Source organism: Diceros bicornis, chromosome 3, assembly GCF_020826845.1.
Source record: "Diceros bicornis minor isolate mBicDic1 chromosome 3, mDicBic1.mat.cur, whole genome shotgun sequence".
Taxonomy (NCBI): Eukaryota; Metazoa; Chordata; class Mammalia; order Perissodactyla; family Rhinocerotidae; genus Diceros; species Diceros bicornis.
In genome coordinates, this window is record NC_080742.1 from 9,339,968 (window position 1) to 9,364,691 (window position 24,724).

The 24,724-nt window shown below is 38.2% G+C and overlaps 1 gene segment (V, D, J or C); it reads left to right on the forward strand.

Moving 5' to 3' along the window:
- The first annotated feature begins 2 nt into the window (after positions 1-2).
- On the forward strand, positions 3-24,196 carry LOC131422779 (T cell receptor gamma constant 1-like). The segment is given in 5 exon segments: positions 3-170; positions 10,277-10,391; positions 20,590-20,919; positions 23,739-23,798; positions 24,060-24,196. Coding segments are annotated over 5 exon segments (810 nt in total).
- The last annotated feature ends 528 nt before the right edge of the window (positions 24,197-24,724 follow it).

Below are 24,724 nucleotides of genomic sequence, written 5' to 3' on the forward strand. Positions count from 1 at the left end.
TAATGTCTGAGGGTCTTGCCACCTCTGCTTCACCGCTGTCTCCCTCGCAGGTGAAGAGGCAGCAGTCAGGCTGGAGCAGCTGGCCTCAGTGGTGGTGTGCACGGCCACCCTGGCTCAGCTTGGCCATCCCGCCGTACATGGCCCACACCACGGTCAGCTACATCCAGTTGGTACCTCTGCTACCAAACCAAAATGAGTTCACTCCCTGGTGAGTTAAGATCAGACTCTCCACCAGAAGCAGTTGACACACAGAGTAAAGTATACTTGCAACAAATAGGACACCACGCAGAATCATTTCCAAAGTCATGGCGCTCCCTGAACAAAGGGAAACAGGTCCTTTTATTTCGGGTGGAGAATGAGTATTTCAAAGGGAAGTTTTGCCATCACGTGTAGATGTAGGTATTAGCCGGCATGGTGCAATCTAAAAGCATGCCCTCACATACATCACAGGTTACGCTAATAAGGCATAGGCACTTGTTAGGGCAGAGATTTTAGTATTAAGATGAGGAAAAAGGCCATTTTCTGGTCATCTTCATGTCATCTACCCAGGAGTTGCCCTTGCAGTGGGGTTGGATCCAGTTCAGACCAGTTGACACTGGTATCTCTTCCACACATAGCTCTAAAAAACAACCTTGAGGGAGAGGTAAGCATGATTAAACTTCCCTCAGCTGCTTAGACAATGCACCTGTGACACCACAATCATCGAAGGGCAAGAACCCTGAGAGACTCCTCCGACTGGGCCATGTTCAAGGCAGATGTGCCATGGGATTCAGTCCTAAAAGCAGATAAAGTTACCATGTTGAAGGAAAATGATGGCACTGGGTGTACCCTGTGGGTGCTGAGGGGAGAGAAGCACAACATGGACATATACTACTGCACTGCCTGGAATGAGCAAGGCCCCATGAGCCACTTGGGCCCCTGTGCAAAAAGCACTCGGACTCCCTACTCGTCAAGGCCTGGCAACTTCCACCACCTCCAGGTCCCTTTGGTTACCCTGGGGTTATCCATCAACATCCCAGTCTCTCCTGGACGCCACCTCCCCCAGTCCACTGCAGATAATGGATGAGAAAAACAACTGCTAGTGCGCAGGCTGGCACCCACTCAGAGAGCCATTTGTTTGGAGGTGGCCTTTCCAAAGATCACGCATCTCAGTGTTTCTGAAGTACTTGGAGGAGGATCTGTGCTGTTAAATCCAGTAGCCACTAGCCATATGTGGCTAGTGAGCACTTGAAATGTAGGGAGAGACCAATAGCCCAAGCTGAGATGGACTGCATGTGTAAAATGTATAAACCATATTTTGAAGTTAAGATAAGAAAAGTGAAATATCTCATTAAGAATTTTTTATACTGGTTGCATGTTAAAATGATATTTTGGATATCTTGGACTAAATAAAAAGTCCTAAAATTTATTTTACCTATTTCTTTTTAGTTTTTTTTTACACAGCAGCTAAAAAAAATTAATTTGTGGCTCAAATTGGTGACTCACATGTAATTCTATTGGATGCACTGTTAAATACTAACAGTTTAAGAATCTGACCTTCTCCCCTGAAAAATGCATAAATGAAATGCTTTGCAAATAATGTCAAGGGTAAAGGACTCTCTGGAGATTGACCACAAAATGGTTGAAAGCTGAGACTGGAAGCCAATTCCTAAATCCAGTTCCTAAGTTGTTGCCCCACCAACCATCAATTATTTTGCAGCAGAGGAGCCAGTGATTAGGTGCACTGGAAACAACATTGCCAACTTTGCAGTGCCTCATCCATTAGTGGGCCTGACACTCAGATCAGTTTGGTAGATAATAATCCTCGTGGCAGGGTGATGCCATCAACCCTGGTGAGACACCGGGCCCTCTGCCTTCCACTTCTCCCCTAGTGCCACCCCACACGGGAATTTGGGTGGATCTCCAGCTTCTCTGGACCTCTGTTCTGTCATCTGTAAACTGATGTGGCTTAACTGCTGAAATTATGTGGCTCTGATATCTGTATTAAAGCAAAATCATAAAAAAAGATATAACTATATTCGCTATTTTCTCATAAAGCCAGTCAAATTCTTGGAAATAAAAGAACAGAATAGAAAAGAAAAGTAAAGAAAAGAAAAGCTATATTACTAATCCTCCAGCCCCAAAAAAGAAACTCCTCTGCTGCTATTTGTGGGGGGAAAAAAAACACTGTTTGAGACCTAAGCCGAACTGACACATTTTCAATTGAAAATTCAAAGTTTATTCACAGTTTAGTAAGATTGGCAAAAATGATTAATAAAAGGAAAGTCTAAAGGTTATGAAGGAAATCAGTCCCTCGGATTATTAACTCATCGTCTGTCTTCCTAAGCTTCTGTTTTGTGGTTAGAAATTTATAATTAAGACATGACTGCTTGTGAAAGAGCCAGACACCCCCACCCTCTACTGAAGGCCTAGGTCAAGGTTAACACCTCCCAATATATGTGAGAAGGGGTCGGGGTAGAGGGGGCTTAAACTTATTTTCACTCTGTTTTCAGGCTGTTCCTTCATTTCGTCTTCCCCATTGTCCTAATAAGACAGAACCCTTTCCTCTTCTAGCACCATCTCAGTGCCTGACTCCAGGGAGGACAGAGCTCTGTGAACTGATGATAATGAGGGGCATGGCCAACAGGAAGAACAAGCTCCTCACTCATCTCCTTACAGAATGTCATCCCCATTCCCCAAGAGGGGCTGGCCAGTGCTCTGCTGTGAACCTCCAGACCACCCTAAACCCCCATCTTCACCCCTCACTAACTCCTGCTGTGCCCGTTATGAGCTCTGTGACCTTGAGTGAGATCTTAACTCTTCTTAAAGGGGAGAATTGTGGCTGACACTCAGGCTCTTGGCTTGGACAAAGTGGGTAGGAATGTCCTTTATTGAGACAGGAAGAAGAGATGGGTTGGAAGGAGAGAATGAGTTCACCATGGGCTATGTACAAAGTCAGTTTGAGGTCCTATGTCAGACACTTGAACATGCCCAGTAGTCAGCTGGATATGTGGATGTGTTACTGAACCAAGTGGGCTTGCCTCCTGGTGAGGTAAATAAGACTCTACACCACTGGAAGTTGTCTTGGAAAGTAAAGTGTATTTGCAGCAAATAGAAGGCCATGAGGAATCATTTCCAAAGTCATGGCGTCCCCGAACAAATGGAAGCAGGAACTGTTGTTTTGGTTGGAGAGTGAATATTCAAAAGGGAGAGGTAGGTATTTGCTTGCACAGGCTCAGTTGGAGAACAGGCTTCCACATAGTGAGGCCTAAGCTCCTCCTGGAGAAATCTTTGCATTAAAAATAAGGCGATGTCATGGGCTCTTGTGGTGAGGCTTGGTCAGTTTCAGGATGGTTGGTGGTTATATCTCCTAAACATACAAAAGGAAAAGAAACAACTTGGAAAAACAGCTAATTGCTTCCAAATCCACCTTTGAGTTTCTTGGGGAACCTCATTGGTGACAGATATGCTCAGGAAAAGGTGTATGATGGAGATGGACATGTAATTACCTCCTATCATCCCTTCCCCAATTCCTTCAAGATAATTAAAGCCAAGAATGGAAAGAGATCCCTCAGGGAGAGCCAATAAAGTGAGAAGAGAAGTCTGGAAAACAGCAACTTTTGGTGGATTGGGGAAGAACAGTTTATAAAACTACCCTAGGACAGATTGAATGTCTTGCGTTGGAGACAGAAAAACAGACAAAAAGGAAACTCAGGAATTCAGAAACAGGGAACCCAGTTTCATAGAGGAGAAGCTGGGGTTTCGAAGAGATGTATTGCTCAGGTGGCCAATGGAGAGGACGTAAACCTGAAGCTTAAACAGAAGCAAACAATCCAGAATAGAGTGTTCAAACCCCTGAAGGTGCCAGTACCTCTCTAAGCTGTAGGGTTTGTGAGTAGCTCAACAGACGTGAGCACATTGACAAACCAGTCTATCTAGCTGGTTGCAGAAGTTCTCTGTGGGCCCAAAGATGCATAACACAGCCTGGACCACCCTCCATTCTTCCCACCAACTCTGGCCTGACAGCTCACAAGGATTATTGAGGATTTGTTCTTTGACAGGGAGTGGGAGAAAAGAGAGAGGACTAAGATCATATCATTAAGTCATATGGTCTCCCCATTAGACAGTTCTCCATGGTTAGGTGCCATATCACTGCATCTTTATTACACCCAAAGAACTTAGCATAATGCCTTGCACATAGTGGGAGCTTCATGAATAAATGACTCCTCTCAGAGTTCTGTGGTGGCAGTCTGTACTATGTGGTGTGATCAAACATGGAGATCTTAGTAGGTGGAGTAGCTGGCACTACTGTCTTCACATAGTGTGGATGTGCTAACTGGTGGTGAGGACCCTCCTTCACAATGAGACAAGAGAGCCATGTTCACCCTCCCCATGGGAAGTTTGACCTGGTGACTCAGCCAAGCCACAATGGTCTGAAACTGTTCTCAGCAGTGGTTGCAGGCTGCCCTACAGGAGATCGTAGTTCATACAGACATGCTTTCACTCTTTCAAGCATTACCTCTGGCAGTCCTTGGTGCTTCTATGTTGTTTTCCTCTCCAATTCCCTTTGATAGGTATTCTCTAATTTTGTAATTCTTAAAAATTTCTGAGTTTTTGCTCGCTACTCTTTTCCTTCCCTCAATTTTCAGTGTATGTGTGGTGCAGATCATCTTTGGCAACCTCACCTTTCCAGTGCTAAAGGGCTGTCAAAAACAGCCCACCTGGAATGTGCCATGTGGTGTAAAAATTTCTACGACGTCCATACATTGGGATTAAGAAAGCCCTGGTCAAGCCGTGCAGCACCTGCTGCACATTTCATCTGACAACACTGTCACAATGGAGGCAGGCATTCCTCCGGGCAAACTTGAGGCAGACAAGACACCTGCAACTTCCACCTCTACCCTCACCATTCACTGTGTGGGGAAAGGAGACTCAGCCACCTACTATTGTGTCTTCTGGGAGGTGCACAGCAGCAGACGTTAGAGCCATGCCAGTCAGTAAATGTCCAGTGATTCTTCATTCACTATTATGAACTGGGAAAGCACAGTTATTTGCTGTATGTCTTTATGCAGTATTCTAGATAAATGTTCATATGGGTGACTGTGTATGGAGTTGCCAAATTCTATATTTTCTCAAAGAGGAATCTTCGCACAAATAGGTGCAAATGATCAGCCTCGTCTTTTCAGGACTCTACTCTCTTGACAACAGGGTTTCCCATGCCACCCACATTTGTTCATCGGGGTCAATCTCCCCTACTTGCTCTATTTTATTTTCCACGAAGATATGTACACCACACCATCTCTGTGACTCCTTTTGTACTAGTCAATTTGGATTACATTAGTTTTTTGTGATCCACCTTTCTGCTTTGATTAATAAACTGGATATTAGATTAAATGCTATTCATTTTCCTTGAAGTTAAAATGTAACAAACACAGCATGATCTGGCACCCAAGCAGGGCCACCTTAAATGATAATATTTCAGATGCATGCCCTGGAGTGGTGACATTTAATTTTGCACAAAAGTTGTAAACACAGCTACTTGATGAGTCTGAATCAAAGTCTGCTTTGGGTTGGAGTTTGAGGAGTAGTTCATTTTCTGGCTTAAGATTCCAGTCACCCAACAGGAGGTGTTTGACTGACTCCTCTGAGCCAGGCACTGTCACAGCAGTCATTACAGATCTCCTCTGCTCTGTCAAGGCTGCAGGTTGCTCCTGTAGAGCCCTTTCTCCTGCTGGGCTGCCATTATCTGGCTACACATGTGGTACAGCAAAGTGGTTAGGACCTAGGCCTCTTGTACAGAGATATCCAGGTCGGACCTGGGCTCTGACACTGACTAGCTGTGTGTCAGGCCGATGGCTTCTCTAGCCCATTTCCTCACCTGTAACACAGAGGTCCTGTAGTTACCTCACGGTTGTGGTGAGTGTTCCTGAGATGATACACCCTAACGGTATGGTCCAGTGCCTGGCACATTATGAGAGTTCAGTAAATGTTAGCTGATAAAAACAAAACAAAACAACAACTAGCATACATACAAAGAGAGGAACACATACACACACACAGAGGTACCACACATCTTTGTATACCAGGGCTTAGCACCACATCTATCATAGTGTGACTGACTATTACAGTTTAGTTAAAAGGAGATTAGCTAGACACGAAGAGACTCTCATGAGTATTCATCGCAAATCAATTTAAATCTAAGTTTTTAATCATGGTTCTGTAGTCCCTTCAATTTACACAGGTTGGGGAGGAGAGTGGCCTCGTACTTAGAGCAAACCACCTCTACTGGGGGACAAACAAGTCCATATTTGGAGTCATTTCCTCCTCCTGCCTTTCTCCTTTAGGTGAAGGTGAACTTCCCCAAGGGCACTTTGACCACACTCTCAGAAGGCAAACCAGCCAGAGGAAATCAGGCCTGTCCTAAGTGGACGTTTGCCAATTGAATGGTGGTTTAAATTGCTGATTCATAGAAACACTGTAAGTATCTTCTGGAATGTACAGCATTGAATATAGTGGGGACTCAAGTAACGTCTGTTAAATTGAGATGAGTATTTTGGTTATTATTGAGGTGTAACATTACCTAGTGGGTCGGGGATTTTGTGTACTTGGATGCCTGAAAGATCCTGATGATTTTGGCTCAACTTATTTTCCTTCAGACCTGAAGTGGGTGAGACACAACCACTCTGAGTAATAGAAGCAACATTATATTATCTAATGAACACTGAAGGAAATCCAAGAAATTCTTCAAAATCACTATTTTCATATAACATGTTTATTACCCGACTTCCCACACGTTCTAGTACTGTGGAAAAGTGATGTCTGTAACCTAGGAGTCATCTTGTAAAAGTCACAATTCAACAATTGTGAGGGCCCCCTGAAATCCATGTTGACTGCTTTGTCTTGGGGGCTTTCTTTTTTCAGCCCCAAGAATGGGTTTAGAGGAAAGGGTACAACTCTGGAGTGGTCAGCTCTAGACACTGGGCTCATGGATATTTTTTTCTATGTCATTTCTGTAGTCCTCAAATTGTCTAGTAGAAAAAATTTATGACTTTTGAATTTTATTTTAAAATTTATTTTGAGAGAGAATTCACATTTTTCAAAATATTGACACTACCTCTGCATGTTATTGAGCTCTTTAGAGACCATACGTGAAACTTGGCGATTAGAAAAGCCTGTAATGGGCTCTGCCGTGATGACCTTTTTTTCCTCTTTTCTCTAACGACTTTTGCCTTCTTTACAAAACTAACCTGATTTCTCTCTTGATTCCTACTGATCCCATCTGCCAAGTTAGAGACAATGTTCATGCTTGGGGTGCTCAGCGTGGCTTATTGGGCTGAAAATCTCTTTTTCACTAAGTTGTACAGATAGAAAGTGTTACAGATAGTGGTAAAAATACTCAGTTCTCTTTTTTTGCCATTGACTGATATTTATTTTTATTATTCATTATTATTTTTACCATTTTATTGAAGTCACAGTGGTTTATAACATTGTGGAAATTTCAGGTATACGTCATTGTATTAGCTTCTGTATAGACTGCACTGTGTTCATCACCAAAAGCCTAGTTTTCATCTGTCTCCATATATATGTGCCCCTTTATCCCTTTTGCCCTTGCCCTCTGCCCTTCCCCTCTAATAACCACCAATCTGTTCTTCTTATCTATCTTCCACATATGAGGGAAATCATACAACACTTGTCTTTCTCTGACTTTTTTCCCTTAGCATAATACCCTCAAGGTCCATCCATGTTGTCACAAATGGCACAATTTCATCTATTTTTTGTGTGTGTGTGTGTGTGTGAGGAAGATCAGCCCTGAGCTAACATCCATGCTAATCCTCCTCTTTTTGCTGAGGAAGACCGGCTCTGACTAACATCTATTGCCAATCCTCCTCCTTTATTTCCCCCAAAGCCCCAGTAGATAGTTGTAAGTGATAGTTGCACATCCGTCTAGTTGCTGTATGTGGGACGCTGCCTCAGCGTGGCCGGAGAAGCGGTGCGTCGGTGCGCACCCGGGATCCGAACCCGGGCCGCCAGTAGCGGAGCAGGTGCACTTAACCACTAAGCCACGGGGCTGGCCCAATTTCATCTATTTTTGTGGCTGAATACTTTTCCATTGTATATACTCACCACATCTTTTTTATCCATTCATTCACGGACCGGCTTTTGGGTTGCTTCCAAGTCTTGGCTATTGTGAGTAATGCTGAAATGAACATATGAGTGTATATATCTGTTCAAATTGGTGTTTCTGTGTTCTTTGGACAAATAACCAGAAGTGGAATAGATGGATTATAGGATATTTCCATTTTTAATTTTTTGAGAACGCTCCATGCTGTATTCCATAGTGGCTGCCCCAGTTTACATTTTCTCTAGCAGTGTATGTTGAACCTCCCTTATATTCCTGGAAGAAATCTCACTTAAGCGTGAGACATGATCCATTTCATGTATTGTTGTATTCGATCTGCTAACATATTGTGCAGAATTTTTGCATCTATGTTCGTCAGCGATATTGGCTGTAATTTTCTTTTTTTGAGTCGCCCTTATCTGTTTTTTGCATCAGGGTAATGTCGAGTTTGTAAAATGTGTTAGGAAGCATCTCTTTCTCTTCAAAGTCTTGGAAAATTTTGAGAAGGAAAGGTATTAAATCTTCTTGAATATTTAGTACAATTCACCAGAGAAGTTGTCTGGTCCTGGGCTTTTGCGTTTTCGGAGGTTTTTTTGATGGCTGTTTCAATCTCCTTGCAAGTGATTGGTCTATTCAGATTCTCTATTTGTTCTTGATTTAGTTTTGGAAGGTTACGTCATTCCTGGAATTTATCCATTTCTTCTAGGTTATCCAATTCGTTTGCATATAGTGTTTCATAGTATTCTCTTATAATCCTTTGTATTTCTGTGGTATCTGTTTTAATTTCTCCTTTTTCATTTTTGATTTTATTTATTTGAGCCTTCTCCCTTTTTTTTTTTATTAGTGAGGCTAGTAAAGGATTGTCCATTTTGTTCATCTTTTCAAAAAATCAGCTGTTCGTTTCATTGGTCCTTTCTTTTTTCTTTTTAGTCTCTATTTCATTTATTTCTACTCCGATTTTTATTATTTCCTTCTTTCTACTGATTTGGACTTCATTTGTTCTTGTTTTTCTTGTTCCTTTAGGTGTAAAGTTAAAGTGTCTATTTGAGATTTTTCTTGTTTTTAGATGTAGGCCTGTATTGCTTTAAACTTTCCTCTTAGTAACAATTCTGCTGCATCCCATAGATTTCCTTATGTTGTGTTTCATTTACATTTTCATTTAGATATTTTTTTATTTCTCCTTTGATTTCTTCATTGATCCAATAGTTATTCAGTACCGTATTTGTGACTTTTCCAACGTTTTTCTTACTGTTGATTTCTAGTTTCGCATCCTGTGATACAAAAGATGCTTTATCTGATTTCAAATTTTAGCTTAAAGAATCTATTATTTCATAGGAGATAGAATTCCATAAATTTCTTCTTTAATACCATGAAAAGTAATGTCATCACAGAAATTATTTTCTTATTTGGCATTGCTGGGTAAAGAACCATATTGCCAAATGGTAAAAGTGGCTTCATTAAAAATGCAGAAACTTGGGGGCCAGCCTGGTGGCATAGTGGTTAAGTTCATGCACTACACTTTGGCGGCCAAGGATTCACGGGTTCGGATCCCGGGCACAGACCAGCACACCACTTGTTGAGCCATGCTGTGGTGGTGTCCCATGTAGAATGGAGGAAGGTGGGCATGGATGTTAGCCCAGGGCTAATCTTCCTCAGCAAAAAGAGGAGGATTGGCAACAGATTTATCTCAGGGTGAATCTTCTTCAGAAAAAGAAAATGCAGAAATTTGTTCACATTTCTCAAGTATATTTGCATTGGCATATTTCCATTTCAGTTACTGAAGAGTTACTTCCTCTCAGATATACATTCCCAAATTGCTAACAAAGCAGCCCTGCTGTTTGTGAGAACAAAAGGGCCTTTCTTTTGATGCAATGTCTTAGCAGTTTCAACACAATTAACACCTGGAAATAAAAAAAAAAATCTTAATTCTCTGTACGCTTTTCTTAGTAACTTAGAAAAGTAGTTGGTTGACCATTTGGCCTGATCTCTTCTTCTGCTCTTATTCTTTCCATTTTACATCAGTGCTTTTCAATGATTAGTGCCTTGTTTGAAAACAGATGTTTGGGTCAATTTGTCTGAGGAAAACTTATAAAATATCTGATGCCACAAAACTTATGTTCAAGGACTTCCCAAGGAACCCACAAGATCAAGTTGCCAGTACAGTGTTTTCACTGCTAGTTACAACATGAAGCTCAGGAGGGGGCTGCGTTTTGTGGAAGCTGTAACCAGTGTGACAGCTCATACTGGATCAAGACATTTGGAAAAGGGACTAAGCTCACAGTAACTCCCTCTGGTAAGTTACTTTTTTTCTATTTTTACCCAAGTAACGAAAAATTGGTAGATGCTTTTCAGAAAAAGAATTTAGGATCACCCTTATCTGACTGCCACATACTTGGCCTCAGCATATGAAGACCAATTTTGCAGCTACTGGTCACTGTACATGAAAAGAAAACTACTTCATAAATGATTTGTTGAATTCCCTGATGGTAAGTAGATTGAAATTACTTTTATAATACACTAACACAAAATGATAGACTCAGGCTACATATTAACATATTTTTTGGACCATATTTGCAAGCCATTGGTGTAAATTATTTGTTCAAGATACTTTTCTTGCAGACAGTCTTTTAGGTGAGAGTCATTTTTATTAATTACTACTTCTCTATATGTCGAGATAAAATATACTGCTCCTTTCTTGCAATAACCTTCAAAACCCATGTTATTGGTTTTCATATATCCCAACAGCAGTGCAAAAGATTAATTCTTCAAGTAAATGACGATAGAACATTGACAAATCTCACTTCTTGTTACTGTAGCTTCTTAGAGGTAGGCTGAGATCAGTCTAAATTTATGCATCACAAGTCTTGATGAATTGCCTAGAGATGGGCCAGTTTAAGGGAATTTGTAAGCTCAATAAGCCATTTCAGCTCCAAAGTCCATGAAAAGAGTCTGCATGGTTTACATCCTCATTTGCTCATTCATTCTGTCAGCACGCATTCATTGAAAACAGTTTCAGTGCTGGATACTGGAGATAAACAGGGGAAGAAGATAAAGATAGAACAAGTCTTAATATTCCAAAAGCTTCTAGCCTAGTGGATAAGTGTTCTAACTCCAACTAAGTCCTTGGAGGCCATTCTCTGCCTGACGTAGCAAGGAAGACATTCACAAGGAGTTAACTACTTAGACCACTTTGAGTCCCTATGGAGTGGGGACGTTAACATCCATTTTGTATTTCTGTATTGAAAGATTTGTAAGGAAGTTTGGTATTATATTTATTTGATTCCAAAATAACCAGTGGGAAAAAATTAACAAAAATTGCTAAACTTGTCATTTGCTCAGAAGATGATTAACATCAATTATTAAAATATTTAACAAGGCAACCATATTCAAAAATTTCACACGATGAGTTGTCTTTTTCTAAATTCAGTGCAGTAAATTTGTTCAGTCCTCATTAGCCTCAAAGAGGAAATTTTGCGTGAATTAGGGAGAACATCTCACAAGGATATTCTTAGACTACTAGATTCGTTGAAATGAAAGCTTTTAAAGAATTTTCACAAAGTTGCTAAAACAACAAAAAAATAAAGTATATGTTTTCTTTTCGTTAGTGGTTGTGATCATATAAACAAAGAATTCATAGGTTGAAAAGCAACTTTCTACTTTCCAACTGACTACATATTCAATGTAAATTTTAGCAATCAAATTAAACAGTGGTGACACAGATATAATTCATGTGGGTCCTGAAAAATGTTTTTTAAGGGAGTGTGGTGCAGGGAAAAATATGGACTTTGACTCTGGGTCTATCACTTTTTGTATAGTCATGCTTTAGCAAATAAATTTTAATTCATTTGTTACTGCTCTACTAAAATTATAAAAATAATACTTGCCTGTTATGAAAAAAAGGGAAATAGAAAAAATTAAAATTTTATATCAACATGTATTTCTGTTAACATTTTGATATATTTCCATCCATTCATTCTGTCTATGTAAGAACCAACTCAAGAGGATGTTGTGAGGATTAAACAAAATTAAAATTACCAACATGGTCATTGATAAAAATGTCAATTAACTGAGTTCAAATTACCACCATTTGAATTCTTCATGAAATCCGGAGTGCAGACAAATGTATTAATTACTCTCTTGTCTACAGGTCACATTAGAACAAATGGTTAGTATTTGGAAAAAATTTTCAATTTCTAAGGCTAATTGTTACCTGCTTCTAAAAAATGATTAGAATATAATAAGCATTCTCTCAAATATTATTAGCCTGAATTTAAGGTGATCTCTCATTTTCCAGTAGAAATTTCTGGAAGTAAAATAAAGAGGGTCTTTTGCAACTTGAATGTGTTAATTTATAGTGATACAGATAAGAGTCAAATACCCACTTATAATATTTAATTTCTTAACTGGATTATACATACAAAGTTAACATTATATCAATAAATATCAGTGGAGAAATATTGCTCTTTTGGCCCTCACATTTCATTAAAATTTTGTTCAGACTCTTCACCTGCATCTGAAACATCTACCTCAGAGCAACTTTCTAGGTCATCTCAGGGTCTGAGTGTCTGTTCTGGGATCCCCATAGGATGATGTCATTGGATATTTTACCTAAAGAGACAATTATCCATTTATAAAATAAAAGGAAAGCATTTTTTTCATTTATTCCGTTAATTTATAAATGTGCAACATAAGCATAACCTGTAGAAACTTTATTCCCAAGTAATATTTACCAAATCCATGTTAAATTTCTTTAGTTGCTTTTACCAGTGCTAGCTCCAAAACAAGCATTAATTGAGTTCTTTTCAGGTGGAGATCTTGTCCAAGTAGTATTTTTTTATCACAGCAGAGTATTAAAAGAGCATCTTTTGACATACAACTATCTGCTGGGGCTTTGGGGGAAAAAAAAATAAAAGCAGGAAGATTGGTAATAGATGTTAGCTCAGAACTGGTCCTCCTCAGCAAAAAGAGGAGGATTAGCACAGATGTTAGCTCAGGGCTGATCTTCCTCAAAAAAAAAAAGAGCATCTTTTAATATGAGAGGTTGCAAAAGGACTGAAAGATAGGGCCGCCCCTATTTTCTGAGGGATAATTTTGAGAAAGAAAGCCTCACCTTATGTTCTGGCACTTTCAGTCTGTTTGAATTCTGCATGTTTTGTGTCTATATCACAGAGCTAGGATTTGCAAACATATCTTCCACCTCTCATGCCATATTCGAGGTAGACTTCACTAAACCATCAACCACTGGGGCAGAAAAAGAAACAAGCTGTAAGGAGTAAACTCTTTGTCATTTATTTCAACTGCCTATTTCCAAAATCTATTTGAGAAGAGCTAAAGTCAAACACACAACTACAGTCATACCATATTTCATTGTACTCCGCTTTGTTGCACTTCGCAGATATTGCACTTTTTAAAAATCAAAAGTATCTGCCAACCCTGTGTGGAGCAAGTTTTCAGTGCCATTTTTCTGAAAGCATTTGCTCACTTCGTTTCTTTATGTCACATTTTGGAAATTCTTGCAATATTTCAAACTTTTTCATTATTGCTATATTTGTTATGGTCATCTGTGATCAGCGATCTTTGATGTTACTATTGTAATTGTTCTGCGGCTCCATGAACTGAGCCCATATAAGACAGTGAAGTTAATCCATAAATGTTGTGTGTGTTCTGAATACTCCAACAACTGTTTCCCAATCTCTCTCCTTCTCCTTGGGCGTCCCTATTCCCTAACACACATCAAAATGGAAATTAGGCCAATTAATAACCACACAATGGCCTCTATGTGTTCAAGTGAAAGGAAGAGCTGCATGGGTCTCATTTTAAATTAAAAGCTGGGAATGAGGAAGCTTAGTGAGGAAGGAATATCGAAAGCTGAGATAGGCCAAAAGCTAGGCCTCTTATGGCGGTTGGCCTAGTTGTGACTGCAAAGGCAAAGTTCTTGAAGGAAATGAAAAGTGCTACTCCAGTGAACACATGAGTGACAAGAAAGCAGAACAGCCTTATTGCTGATGTGGAGAAAGTTTTAATAGTCTGGATAGAAGATCAAACCAGCCAAAATGTTGCCTTAGGCCAAAGCCTAATCTAAATCAAGCCACTAAATCTTTTTCATTCTATGAAAGATGAAAGAAGTGAGGAAGCTACAGAGGAAAAGTTTGAAGCTAACAGAGGTTGATTCACAAGGTTTAAGGAAAGAAGACATCTCCATAACATAAAAGAGCAAGGGGAAACAGAAAATGCTGCTGTAGAAGCTGCAGCAATTGTCAGATCTAGCTAAGAGAATTCATGGAGTTGGCTACACTAAACAACAGATTTTCAATGTAGATGAAACAGCCTTATGTTGGAAGAAGATGGCGTCTAGGGCTTAGAGAGAAGATTCAAAGGACAGGCTGACTCTCTTGTTAGGGGTTAATGCAGCTGATGACGTTATGTTGAAACCAATACTCGCTTACCATTCTGAAAATCCCAGGGCCCTTAAGAATTATGCTAAATCTACTCTGTTTATGTGCTATAAATAAAACAACAAAATGAGGGTGACGACACAACTGTGTACCACATGGTTTACTGAATATTTTAATCCCCCTGTTGAGACCTACTACTCAGAAACAAAGATTCCTTTAAAAGTATTACTGCTCAGTGACAGTGCAGCTGGTCACCCGAGAGCTCTGACGGAGATGTACAATGGGATTCATGTCGTTTTCATGGCCGCTAACACAACATCCATTCTGTAGCCCATAGATCAAGGAACAATTTTGATTTTCTAGTTTTATTATTTAAGAAATACATTTCATAAGGCTATAGCTGCCATAGATAGTGATTCCTCAGATGGATCCAGGCCAAGTAAATTCAAAAACTTCTAGAAAGGGTTAACCATTCTAGACGCCATTGAGAACATTTGTGATTCATTGAAAGTAGTCAGAATATCAAAATTAACAGGAATTTGGAAGAAGTTGATTCCAACCTTCATGGATGACTTTGAGAGTTTCAAGACTTCAGTGGAGGAAGTAACTGCAGGCGTGGTGGAAATAGCAAGAGAACTAAAATTAGAATTGGGGCCTGAAGATGTGTTTGAATTGCCACTATCTCATGACAAAACTTTAATATTGAGGAGCTGATTCTTATGGATGAGCAAAGAAACTGGTTTCTTGGGATGGAATCTCTTCCTGGTGAAGATGCTGTGAATGTTGTTGAAATGACAACAAAGGATTTAGAATGTTACATAAACCTAGTGGATAAAGCAGCAGCAGGGTTTGAGAGGATTGACTCTAATTTTGAAAAAAGTTCTACTGTGCGTAAAATGCTATTAAACAGCATCACATGCTAAAGAGAAATTGTTCATGAAAGGAAGAATCAATCGATGCTACCCACTTCATTGTTGTCTTATTTTAAGAAATTGCCACAGCCACCACAACCTTCAGCAACACCACCCTGATTGCTCAGCAGCCATCAACATCGAGGTAAGACCCTCCACCAGCGAAAAGATTACAACTCATTGAAGGCTCAGATGACTGGCATTGTTAAGCAATAAAGTATTTTTTAGTTAAGGTGCATTCACTGTTTTTTTAGACATCATGCGATCTCACACTTAATAGACTAGAGTGTAAACGTAACATATATATGCCCTGGGAAGCCAAAAAAATTGTGACTTGCTTTATTTCCATATTCTCCTTTTTGCGGTGGTCTGGAACCAAACCTGCCATGTCTCTGAGGTATGCCAGTACAGTCACACCATGAAATAAAAATAGAAGATCAAAACCACTAAGGAAAGCAGAAGAAAAAAGATCTGTGGTTATCTTGCAACAAGCACAGGGTCAAATTTTACGCTCAGAGGTGGGAGAAAAAATGAAATGGAATTCATAGTTTTCACTAACTGATGAAATGAAGCACACTGAATTTTCAAATAGGACGTGTTTTTCCCACCATAAAATTAGAAAAAGACTTCAATGCATGAGTCCTTTAGGAGGAAAGGGAAGTAAAAGAGTGGACATTGCCTTTAACATTCATTTTAAAATGGAAGAAATGGTCTTTCAGCAAACCCATTTTATCCCCCAACTGCATCAAGGCTATGTGCATCATAACGTTGAGTGTCGTCCACAGATGGTGACCCTCAGCAGCTATGGTCAGGCAGGTGACATTTAGTGTCTAACGTGACAATAGGAGGATTTGAGGACAGGCATCCTGCCATCTCTCTAGTCAGTTGCCTTGAAGGCCCGCTGCCAGGAGTTTCAAGATGAACTTTCCACATGAGCTGGAAAGATGTCAGTTTGAGGCTGAAATTTCTGGTGAAAACTCGGAATGCAAATAGATTGTGCCGTTGATTAAGGAAAAGAGCCATTTGTTTTGGACAACACGAGTGAAGCAGTTCCATATACTGATTGCATGTTATTAGGCTTTAGTCAGTGTTCCCTTAGATTTTCTTAAAACTGTGAATGCAGTGGATAAGAAAAGACAATGATTCCCTATTAACTGGATGTGTGAAACACATGCTTCCTGTGTTTATGGCTTTGAGAATTCCAGACATATTAGAGCAAAGTGGAATGCAAATGAAGGAACAAGTCTTCACGCTTAATTGCCTGGGATCTAACTGCAACCTCAAAATACTAAATTCCTATTAGTAAGAACAATTTGGTCCCATGAGATTAAAATGTCATGCTGGAGCACACAATCACCACAAACAAATCGTTAATAATAATGATGATGATAATAATGACCATAATAGCAATTATAATCTCTATTTCTATAACATTTTTAATGAAATCACTTTTCAGATCTCATGTCATTTTGGTCTCACTTTAGCTCTAGTAGGGATGTTGAATTGACTTACAGTAACATTATTGTTTTCAAACAAATAAGGCACCAAAGCCTTTAATTTACTTGATTTCTCAGCCACAGAACTTGTTGTGAGGAAAGGCACCAGGACCAGAACCCTGGTCCCTTGAGTCCTCAGGTCATCCTAGTTCCCTAGAATTTGAAGAGTTCAGAGAAGCTAAATTAGTCTAAAGTTTTTGATATGGGTTGATCACTGTGGAATTATTATACAGAACTCCTCACTGATGGAACAAAACGTCGTCACGCCTGGGTATCAGAAGAGTGGAATTTTTCAAGGTAATAGAGGGAAGGCAAGAAGTAATTAAATTGGAATAATAGTTAAGAATGTTTAGAAAAAACAGGAATGTGATGCGGATTGGATGTAGATATCTTAGGAGTGATTTTAAAACAAATCCTTATGGCAAAGATCAGCATAGACAACTTTGTGCAAATATTGCAATAAGATTTGGCTTTGTGTACGTATGGACATATAAAAAACTCAAATATGATATATATGGTTACCATGAAAGTGTTTAGCCCGTGGACAAAGTTTATGATTACGGGTAAGTTTTGTGAGTCGACACATTTCCTTTGTAACGGTGAGAGGATATTGTCAAAGAGCCTGGGCTTTGGAGTCAGGCTGACCTGGCTCCACCTCTTACGTCCTGCTTATGTGAACTTGAGCGATTATTCTCTGGCCTCAGTTTCCTAATCCATAAATTGGTATGACAGTATGTATCCAGCAGAGGTTATATGAGAATTGAATGAAATAGTGTGAATAAAGTACTTGGCACATTGTCTAACACGGAATAGGCGCTGGTTACATGTTCCCCCAGCTCAAATGTAAAGGGAGAATTACATCCAGGTGGAGCACTCTTTGCAGCCAGTAACGTTGACAGAGCAGCAGCTCTCCAGAGCACTCAGCTGTACCTCTAACTGCTCAAATGGAAAGATACCTCATTGTCCACTCACACACAAAAATGAATTTGGAGGTATTTGCTTCTCTTTAGCAGACTTTTCTCTCATTTGGGAACAAAAATGAGATTAAACTGTATTTGTTTTTTATTTTGTTGTTCTATATGCTTTAAATCTCAATCCATTATTTTAATTGATATTATCTCTAATGCCAACATTTGTTGACCCTTAAACTTATAGCCAATAAATTTAAGATTCATGCTCATGTTTATCAGAAAAAAAGTTTAAATTCAAACAGAACATGGTCAAGATGTAAAATCAGTTATTGTAGAAACTTGTCATAAATTTGAAATACGTATTTAAACATAAAGTAGCTATGATTATTTATTTGATAAAAGAAAAATTACAAGAAGAATCTAAGGAACACCTAAATGAATATCAATATGTAAGTTTGAAATATCATACTCTCAATGCAAAATGTAGTTGACATTTGTAAATTTATGTAGAATTCATACTGTTCCATCTCAATAAAATATAAACAAGTTAGGCAATTTCACTGAAATGTATTATTTGATTATGCATATGAATGTATATAAATGAATTAGGTTTGTTTATTTTTTTACCTGGTTTCCCTTCTACACACCATGAAAATGACTTTGACCATAAAAAACACTGTTAATAAGTTTTAAAAAGAATGTTTCAAGAAAAAGCATGTAATATAATTATTTAAAATATAAACACTAACCATATATACACAGGTACACTATTTAATGCTCAGTTAACTCTTACATTAAGAAAGTTATGGAAATGCAAGATTCATTTTATCCGGAAACAACTGAAACTTCAAGAACCCAGGTAAGGGAAAGGGACAGGAGGTAAGAATAGTGTGTTATCATACAGAAAATTTTCAATTCATCATTTGATTTTCAATTTCTTTACTATAATGAATCAGAAATATTCTTATGAAGAAATAAAATTTCTGAAGATTAAAATGATTCTTTAATAAATTGACTAAAGACTAAAATTATGTAAACGTAATTTATGACTGAAAAATCAATCTTGCTTTATGGTACATGTTTTTTAAATTAAAAACAAGTTATAAGATTGGAGAAATATAGTGTCTTACTAACATAATCAATAAAATACCATTTACACTAAAAGCAAGATGTATAAAATTAAAATAAGCACATTATGACCTAATTGTATTTACAGCATGAAAAAAAACTCAGCATTGTTTGCTTACTAATAGAGTATAAAAATCAAGAGTTTGCTATAGTGGCAGAACTTCTCAAGAATTTTTTTTTTTCCTTCTCAAATAAGAAATCAAATTCTTCTTTTCTTAAGAAATTGTCCATTGAATTATTTAACTCCAAGCTAGCCCAAAGAGAATATTAGTAAACCATTTGTGTGTCACTTGGAAATCAAATTGTAAAATTTTAGTGTTTATAATTCCAATCATTAGATTAACAATAAATGTATAATCAACTACCATTCCAGCATTCAAGTGATATGCCTTTGTAAACTATGAGGTTTTGTTATGTATTTTGACATTATGTCTGCAAGAGACTCTGGAACTGTGACATTTAACATTACACCAATGGTATATATACTTTATTCAGCAGATGAAATAAAGAAAATAGTGGAGCTCTAACACAGTTCAGCAGCCTTACAGGCTAGACATAAATTTTAGAGGAGACATTGAGAGTCAAATGTGATGTATTCTTTGTCATGCTTAAACTTTAAGGAATTCCAAAATAAAATGCGCTTTTGGTGAACATATTCTAAAGTGAAACAAAATTCTGATAAATGCATCACTTAATATAATAGCATCTCTGAAAATAAGAAATTTTTTAATAGGAGTTTTGAAAATATTGCTATTTTGCTTCTATATTCAAGGCATTGTGATATAATTTGGAGGTGCAGCTTTAATACTGCCCTGCTCAAAACCCTAGGGTGGTTCAGATGTGAAATTGAGATGTTATATAAAATTAGACATCAAGTAGGAAAAGTCCATTACCTCAGAACTGGGCTTGGGATCCACATTTGAAGCTAAAAGGTCAACTTGATTGTCAAGTACACGTGGAAATGAAATCCAATTAACAAGTGACTGTGCATTGTTTTAAAACAAATGAAAATTTTCCTCCTGATGTTTATTTTTATGGCAAATAAGATAAATATGGTGTAATCCAGAAACAGTTAAATGAAGAGCGAGGTTTCACAGAGTTGAAGAATACAAGAAAGTGTTACTTGGCCAAAGGCGCATAAGTTACAAAATTCACAGGATGGGAATGGGAAGTACTTTAGAAAGGACCAAACATTCTCATGAGTAGAGAGATCATCAAAGTTACCTGATTTCCTCCCCTATCCCTCCTATCTACCAACCCACCTTGAAAACATTTTCCACTATGATAGAACAAAAGAGATTTAAAAAAATGCATGTGTTCATGAACATTAGATGCCTTGAAATTGGGCGGTTAAAAGTCACACCCCATTTTAGCATGTGGAGAAAGAACGAAGGACAAAGTATAATCCAGCCTCTGCTACTTCACAGATGTGACTCTGGGCAAGTTACATAGCCTCTTGAAACCTCTTTCCCCATTGAAAATAAGAACAATAAATACCTCACAGACTATTGTGGATGAAAGGCCATGATAAGCACTAACTCAATGGCAGCTTTTCCTCCTTTTACTATATGCGCTAGGTTGTTCCAGACCACACAATGTTTGTGCGTCTCTAATGATTCTTTTTAATGGCTGTTCTATTTTCTCCCATAGGTAGAAGCTTTCCTGTAGACATTTCCCCCAAGCCCACCATTTTTCTTCCTTCAATTGCTGAAATAAACCTCCATAATGCTGGGACATTTCTTTGTCTTCTTGAGAAATTCTTCCCTGATGTTATCAAGGTATATTGGAAAGAAAAGAATGGCAATAGAATTCTGGAATCCCAGCAGGGAAATACCATGAAGACTAATGACATGTACACGAAATTCAGCTGGCTGACCGTGACGGGAAGGTCAATGGATAAAGAGCACAGATGTATCATCCAACATGAGAATAATATTGGAGGGGTTGACCAAGAGATTCTTTTTCCTTCAGTGAACAAAGGTATGTGTATATAAATATAACCTCCCAGAACACTTGTTTTCAAAAGGAATATCCCACCTTTTCTGTCAAGAATTAATGAAAAACAAACAAATATAAATCTTTCTTAAATGTTGTTCCACTTATTTGTAGCATAAATGTTCCTCTATTTCCCCTTAGAAGTAAAATAGTATAGGCTTGAGAAAAGAACAAGAAAAATTTCCTCAGCCTCAGTTTTATCAACCATAATATTGAGGTCTCAGTGATGTTTTTTAGGTTTGTTGATGGATTTAATGAAACAGCATACGTGAAAGCACCTAACAATTTAGCACACAAGAAATACTCAAAAAGAGATTCCCCTTTTGATGAACTTACTTGATGACAAAATAAGAGCAATTATACCTCTTTCAGGAATGTTCTGCTCAGCAAAAACAGTCACTCTCAGTTTAATCTTACTATACTCAGAGTATAATCACAAAACAATGTTATTAGGTGACAAAATTGTGTTCCTTTGATCAAGCCAAATTGCAGCCCCACAAAAAATAGAATAATTTGGCCATTGCAGTTTTATTATGGCCTTAGATTGTCCAGATTTGTATTTTATGTATTTATGTTATTACCTGATGTGAAATAAGGTAAAATTTCACAATTACAGATTGAGTGAGGCTAATGTAATTCTACATAATGTAATTCTACATAATGAATGTATTTCTTGCCATTGGTAAATGCAGCCCAACAAACATTTATTGCAGACCTAGCTTGTGCCCGGCCTGGAAGAGATGTGTGGATGGGCACACTGGGATGAATTACTGTCCCAAGAGGATGCAGTACAGTAAAGAGAAATATTCTTTTCCTAATCACTCGGGTTCACTTGTGATTCAGGCATGATGTACCAAAGGAGTCCTGGCAGTTGTCCAGTAACTCACTAGACTCAAGACTTGCTGTCCTGAGTATGAACACAACAGACCAAAGGCCCCAGATCACCCACAAGAAAGACTAAGTTTCTACTTTTCCCTGTGGTTCACAAGCCCTTTTGAAGCATTGGGGCCAAGCACATAACAAAACATGCAAAGACCTTTGCTCTGTACCAGTATTAATTTCTGAAGTCAGTCTTGATCTTCTCGGATCCTTAGTTTCATCAGTGACCAAATTAGATTTGAATGCTTGCCTTGGCCTTCTCCTGGGGCCGTGATGAAGATCAAATGTAATAATGTCAGTGAAAACACTTGCTTTTGAAAACATAACATAGATGTGTTTATTTATATATTTATTGTATTTTTTAATATCCTTTCCTAAAACTCACTAATGAAAGATTTACAAAATAGTCCTAGTTTACTATTTCTACAGCTAAGAACAGTGCATGATAATAAAAGAGTTTCACTCATTTTTTAATAAAAATGTCGCTGTCAAGGAAAATAAAGAGACTTTTAAGACACATTAAAGTCAGTGTTGAAGATATTTTAATATCTAAACATGATTATGTTAGCATTTTAATTCTTGGAATTTATTCCAAATCCTATACCTCAACCCAGTTTTAGAGCCATCAAAAAAAATATCTCATGAGTGCATAAAATTGCATATCAGAACCATATCCATATGGACAAGAACATACCTAGTAGAAAAAGGAACAACCAAAACAACGGTTTCACCTTTGTTTTCCTCCATCCTACAGTCAATTATCTTTTAAAAAATTTTATCTTAGTACGTTTGCCACCTTTTTTTTTTTTGCATTATATATAAGTCTCACCTCATGTTTTACTTATTTATAGAACTGTATATGTGATTTGGCCTATCTTTCTATCTTTGGAAATGATTGCTGTGAAATGCTGGGCTCCTATAATGAAAAGGTCATTTGCTGAGAGTATTTAACATATCTGGAAGAGAAGATGATTTTAGTGTCCATAATGATGAAATTATGTTGTTTCAATATAGATTATTTCCTATTCCTATGGATTGTTTTTACAAAGTGCTTTCCACCTGCTCTATCTCACTGAATCCCCCGCAAGGATCAGTTGAATGCTGGCTCTACCGTCACTGGAATGACTCTTGGCAAGTTACTTATTCTCCCAACCTTGTTTCCTTGTTTGTAACACTGAGTCCTCCAAACCACAACTCACTTCAGCCTGACTGGAGCATTAAAGGTGATAATGCATGTGAAGCATTTAACACAGTGCCTGGTGCAGTAATAATCACTCAATAGCTCTTTGCTTTTATTCATATTGCTGTCATGTCCACAAACACCACAACTCGGAAATCATGTGCATGAGTTGGGGATATTGGCATTTGCATGCTTTGGAAAGGTATGACTGATTCCTTTGCTCTAATGGGAAATTTGCCTAAACCAGACTCCTTCAAACCTGAGACTCTGTTGTGGATTCTAAGATTTGTAGAATTGATTTTGGCAGCAACTCTTCATGTTAGCAGCATGTGCTGAACACTGTAGAGCAGCCACATTTTCTGTTTTCCATGAGACAAGTATTTCTCCAACACCTCCTTTGTGGCAGGCACTGTGCTACGAGCTGTGAATACAGAAGGAAAAGAAGATAGTCTTGGATATTACCATCCTGTTGTGATAAAGAAGAAAAAAATGTATTTGTCTTGAAGGTCAACATCTTCATATGCAGAAACACAATACCTGAATTAGATCTACTGAATTACATAGACTCAGATGAGCTATTCCTGGAATTGTAGGGCTCATATTTTTAAGGACAGTCTCTCTCAGCTGATTGTGTGTGTGTGTGCGTGTGTGTGTGTGCATACACGGATAGTCATATAAACACATATGCACACTGTTGAATAATGGGCCTGAATAATTGACTAGTGTCTGCTCTCATTTCTTCTAGTTGTCACCTCAGTTGTCAGTACTACTGATTCTACACAGGCTTTCCCGAAAGATGAAAGCAGTAAGTGGTTGCATATGTTTTCCTTCCTGTCATGTTACAGGCATTTTTTCCTTCCTGATCAACTTAAATTTTAACATGTTCAGGCTTAAAGTAGAAAAGACCAATTATTCCTAGAATTGTGGGCTCATAATTTTCATATTTTTAGTGGCTGTTTCTCCTCTCTGCCAGCATATTACATACATATAATAATATATGTATATATACACCCTGTTAAATAATGGGCATGGAGAATTGACTAGTACTTGGTCTCATTTCTTCCAGAGGTCAGTGTTGCTGATTCTACCACAGCTTCCCCAGCAGAGCAAAGTGGTAAGTTTTTTTACATGCTTGCCTTCATGTCATGCTATAGAAATTTTTCCCTTCTGATCAAATTACCTTTTGGACTTCCTGGTTCATAGTACTTAAGACAAATTATTCCTGGAATGGTGGGGCTCATATTTTTAATGAGTATCTCTCCTGTCTCTCTGTTGCCAGATTTTATATACATATATATGTGTGTGTGTCTGCGTGCATATATACACACACATATAACAACTGTAAAATAACAGGCATGAAAAATTGACTAATACTTGCTCTCATTTCCTCTAGAGGTCGCTGCTATTAATTCTACAAAAGCTTGTCTGAAAGATGAAAGCAGTAAGTTTTTGTATATGTTTGCCTTTATGTCATGCTACAGCAATTTTTTCTTCCTGATCAACTTAACTTTTAGACTTCTCTGACTTGAGGTAGTAAAACTAGAATGGCTAGATGTTGAAGAGTAAAGTAAGTGATATTTAAAACAAACCCATCATTTCCTAGGAGTCGTCTTAACACAGTAATTCTGGTTTTTGGATGAGATGGCTGTGAGTTAAAGTGATGGGCTTTACTCAGTGAAGGGCTCTGGATTATCTCAACAATGGAAGTCATTCACTTGTCTGGCTTGTTTC